This window comes from Octopus sinensis, linkage group LG9 (assembly GCF_006345805.1).
Source record: "Octopus sinensis linkage group LG9, ASM634580v1, whole genome shotgun sequence".
Taxonomy (NCBI): Eukaryota; Metazoa; Mollusca; class Cephalopoda; order Octopoda; family Octopodidae; genus Octopus; species Octopus sinensis.
In genome coordinates, this window is record NC_043005.1 from 95161728 (window position 1) to 95166761 (window position 5034).

Consider the following 5034-nt stretch of genomic DNA (forward strand, 5'->3'; position numbering starts at 1 on the left):
TTGAGATCTAGTTATAAGATATATATTTTATAAAAATATATATTATTTGTTATTTATGTATTGGTTTATGTCTATCACTGTTTGAGTTGCATAATAGTGGTTTTATCTTTAATTTATATTATATATATATAAAGTTGTATCCCTCTATATCCCGTCACTTAGTAGTTGGACAAACTGATATTCGTTTAAATAAGTACCAGACTGGAATGAGTAGAGGAATCAAAAAGATCGAGTAAATACTCGAATACGGAAGGCGGCGAACTGGCAGAAACGTTAGCACGCCGGGCGAAATGCTTAGTAGTATTTCGTCTGTCTTTGTGTTCTGAGCTCAAATTCCGCCGAGGTCGACTTTGCCTTTCATCCTTTCGGGGTCGATTAATTAAGTACCAGTTACGCGCTGGGGTCGATATAATCGACCTAATCCGTTTGTCTGTCCTTGTTTGTCACCTCTGTGTTTAGCCCCTTGTTGGTAGTAAAAAAATAGGTATTTCGTCTGCCGCTACTTTCTGAGCTCAAATTCCGGCGAGGTCAACTTTGCCTTTCATCCTTTCGGGGTCGATAAATTAAGTACCAGTTGCGCACTGGGGTCGATCTAATCGACTGGCCACCTCCCACCAAATTTCAGGCTTTGTGCCTAGTGTAGAAAAGAATACTTGACGACGGTACTGTGAGCATGCGCACAACATTCAAACAGAAAAAGGTGTTATGAAAAAATCAAAGCAGTGACATAAATAAAAATAAATAATAATGAATAAACGTGCATCGGTTCAGGAATTCAAGAATCTCGGAATTTTGTTTCGCTTTTTATTTTATTTTATTTTATTTTATTTTATTTTATTTATTTTCCTAGTAAAGTGGTTGAAAGCAGATTAATAATTAAAATTGGGACCAACATTTATGGGAATGTACAAAATCTAATTTGGCTTACCTGAATTATCGAAATGTATAAGTAAACTGCTTCAAAATAGGTGAATCGTGCAAGTCCTTTATTTATTTATTTATTCAAGACGGTGTTTTGGATTTTTATATTTTGAGCATCAGTGATTCAGATAACCGAAACAAGAAAGTCCACATTGTTTTTTGTCCTCTTTCTCAGAAAATAAGAAAAAAAAGAAAAAAAAGGCGGTGTTGGGGAATGTTCATTTTGCACAAATTTCGAGAGTGTTCAAAACATATAAATCCGAATGGTGAATGGTGTTTCGAAAAAAAAATTCTAAAAGATTGAACATGTGCACGTTTTACCTATTTTGAAGTATTTTGCTCTTTCGTTTCGGCGAATCAAACAAACCAAGACAGAATTTTACATTACCTATTATTTTGCTGGTTTCCAATTTTATTCCAAGTGAAATAAGCATCAGAGATGCTTTGCCCCACATAGAAACTGCAGAAGCTACTCAGAGGTATTGGCTCTTCTGATGATTCCAGTACAATGTCAGAAACTCTTCCGTATCAACAGCACTGTTTTCATCCACTTTCATCATTATTTTCTTCCATCTCTCTCAATCTCGCTCCCCACTCCCTCTCTCTTTCTCTCTTTCTTTTTCATTCTATCTAACACACACTCCCTCTCTCTCCCTTCCCCTCTCTTTCTCTCACTCACAAGTCCCTTTCTCCCTCTCTGTCCCCCTTTTCTCCTCTATTTTGTTCTTCAGAAACAATGTAAACATTTTGGAGATGAAAAAAAGATACACCATTTAATTCGTTTATAATATGTTTTTATCTTTTCTTTTCTTTTCTAAGACTTTTTGGAATGAAGGGGGATGAAAGAGGGGGAAGAATCGTATGTGAAGAAAAATATATTGAAGCAAATCATATTTAGCGTTGAAGTTATATATTTTCATATAAATAACTATTTCATCAGCTTTCTTGAATGTTTTAAAATAATTTAATCGGAATTGATAATTTTATAGCGAAGCGTTTATATATATATTTTTAAAGATATTTTAATGAGCATACAAAGGCATGTATATGCATGTGTTGTGTATTTATATTCCTGTGTTATTTATATAAACGAGAGAGAGAGAGAGAGAGAGAGCGTGTGTGTGTGTGTGTGTGTGTGTGTGTGTGTGTGTGTCTGCACATTCAAGCCAGAAGCCGTTTATTCTCTTCATTTTCGTTTCCGTTTCATATATATGTATATATGTATGCGTGTATATTCGTATGTATGTGTGCGTGTGTGTGTATGTGTGCGTGTATTTGTAAAAATATTTATACATGCATATATAAATATATACACGCATTTATGTAATATGCATATATGAGTATATATACTAATATATAAATATATATATATATATTTACATACGCATTTGTATACATGCATATGTATGTATATATGTATATACGCATGTATATAAGTATATATATATATATATATATATATATATATATATATATATATATATATATATATACATACTTATATACATGCGTATATATATATACGTATGTATAATACTTATGTATATGTATAGATAAGTGTATATAAACATATATATACATGCGTAGATATAGATAAGCTCTATATAAATATGCGTATGTATTAGAAGGAAGATGGAAGGCATATAGATGTGTACGGATGTGTATGTTTCTGTGGTGATGGTCACATAATATAATATATGTGTGTATAATAAATATAAACTTATGTGTTCGATTTTATTGGATATGGTTTTCTAGTGAGTTTGAAAGATTTTATATGTATCTGCATGTTTGCGCATGCGTACATACCTGAGATGGTTTACGTACGTATACGCGTTGTATAAGTGCATATGTATTTGTGTGTGTATGTATGTGTGTATATGTGTGTGTGTGTGTGTGTGTGTGTGTGTGTGTGTGTGTGTGTGTGTGTATGTGATTATGCCCTTGTATATGATCACAGAGAGTTTTAAAATTAAGAGCAAGTAGCTATCGTAGAAGAGTACTGTAAAAGTTTCTAGAACAGAAAACAAGACCATTGGGTGTCAACTATAGATTATATCTCTAACACTGAACATTAGGTCATGTGAGGTACCTTTGTGTAGACACCAAGTTGGAAACAACACTACACTTACACATCATATATAGAATTAAATCCGTGGTCAGGGGATTAACGAACACCTGGCTGCATTCTACAGTACACTCACATATAAATAATACGCAGGAATCCAAAGTGATGGAGCAAAAGTTAAGAAAATTGATTTATATGGAGTTCATATACTAATTTGTGTATATATATATATATATATATATATATATATATATGCATGTATGTATATATATATATATATATATATATATATATATATGTACATATATATATATATATATATATATATATATGCATGTATGTATGTATATATGTATGTATATGTATATAAGTGTATATATATGTATACACACACACACACACACACACACACATATATATATATATATATATTAACTTAGCCATAAATAATTTAAATAGTTAACGATCCACGGAGATTTTCAGTTCATCGATTTATCGAGGAGATTTCTCGGGGGAGATATCCTCTATCTTCTCAGAAGTACTACTGTCTCCTCCTGCTGGTGAAACTGGGGATTTCACTGGTGACTTGACAGGAATCATGCATGCTGGTTTCCCATTCTTCATTTCAAACGAGTTAATCGCTGGGGAAGTCTGAGGAGATTTATCAGTAATATTCATCACTGGAGACTTTTCAGGGGAGCTTTGTGGTGAAGGACTCGACGAAGGTCCAGAAGAACTCATTGCTACGAAACTAGGAGATTTTTCTGGGCTAATGGAAATCATGCTAGGAGACTTTTCAGCACTTCTCGTTGGTATCATTGTTGGGGATTTTTCTGGGCTCTTTGTAGGGATTATACTCTGAGGTGCGTCTGGGCTTCTAGTTGGTATCATAGACGGAGCCTTTTCTGGGCTCTTATTGGGAGATATACTTGGTGAAGAATCTGAGCTCTTTGTTGGGGCTTTAGTAGGAGACATATCAGGGCTCCTAGTTGGGATCATTGATGGAGCTTTATCGGCGCTCTTATTAGGAGATGTATTTGATAACACATTTGGAATTTTAGTTGGTGACTTGTTGGGAGATATATCAGGGCTTCTGCTTGGTATCATAGATTGTGCCTTTTCAGGGCTCAGAGTTGGTATTTCAGAGCTCTTAGGTTTCACATCGTTTGGAGATTTCTCTTGCCCATCATTGGATATAACTGGCGATACTCCTGAATCTCGAATATAACCAGAATCTGATAAGTTTAAACCCTCAACAGGACCAGCAGGTATCTCTGGATTTAAGATTGGAATTGGGCTTGGCAGTTTTTCTGGAATGGTTTCAGGAACAGGGCTCGGCGGCTGCGGAGAACGATTACCTGTAGGTAGTGAGTTTGGCGACTTTAATGGACTTTTTACTGGTGCGAGTTCTGGCGATTTTGTACCTGTTTTAAGAGCAGACGAATTGAGTGACTTATCTGGGCTTTTGATTGGGGATTTTTCAGCTGCCTTTGCCTTCGTCTTGTCTTTCGATTTGTCCCCTAGTCTACCTTTATCAGGTGTATCTTTTGGCGTTCTTGTTCCTGTTTTAGTTGCAGTTTTCACAGGAGTTCCTTGGTTTTCTGACTTACCAGAACCTTTAAAACCAGTCACATATCCACTTTTATCAGTTCTATCAACACGTCCACTGGCTCCTTTACCTTTCCCAGAACTGTCAAATCTTTCCCGATGGGAACCCGTATATCGAGACGTATCGGTCAAATTCGAAACAATCTTTGGAGATTTCTGCAAAGACAGATATTAATATATCAATCAAAACTTTGAAAAGACAAAGATTTGTAAAACGTAGGGGCACAAGGGGAAAAGATTTATTGGAAAGAGTTTAGCTGTAAAATATTTTAAAAGAAAACATACATAATTACACGTAATTTCATTCATTTCTCAATGATTTTACTTCAAGATTATTCTCTTAATACGATGAGAAAAAGCTATGATCATCTTTTAATGTCATTTGCTCACCTTCACAAATCCTAAGCCTTACACATAAGTACGAAATCTTTGTCATCCAG

The 5034-nt window shown here is 34.6% G+C and overlaps 1 protein-coding gene across 1 annotated transcript in view; it reads right to left on the reverse strand.

Annotated features, from left to right (window-relative positions):
• Window positions 1-3361: 3361 nt before the first annotated feature.
• LOC115215698 (cell surface glycoprotein 1-like) overlaps window positions 3362-5034 on the reverse strand; it is a 97094-nt gene continuing 95421 nt past the window's right edge. The window contains exon 4 of the mRNA XM_029784980.2: window positions 3362-4750. Coding sequence (XP_029640840.1) covers window positions 3479-4750 — 1272 coding nt within the window. The 3' untranslated portion in view covers window positions 3362-3478. The remainder of the gene's footprint in view (window positions 4751-5034) is intronic.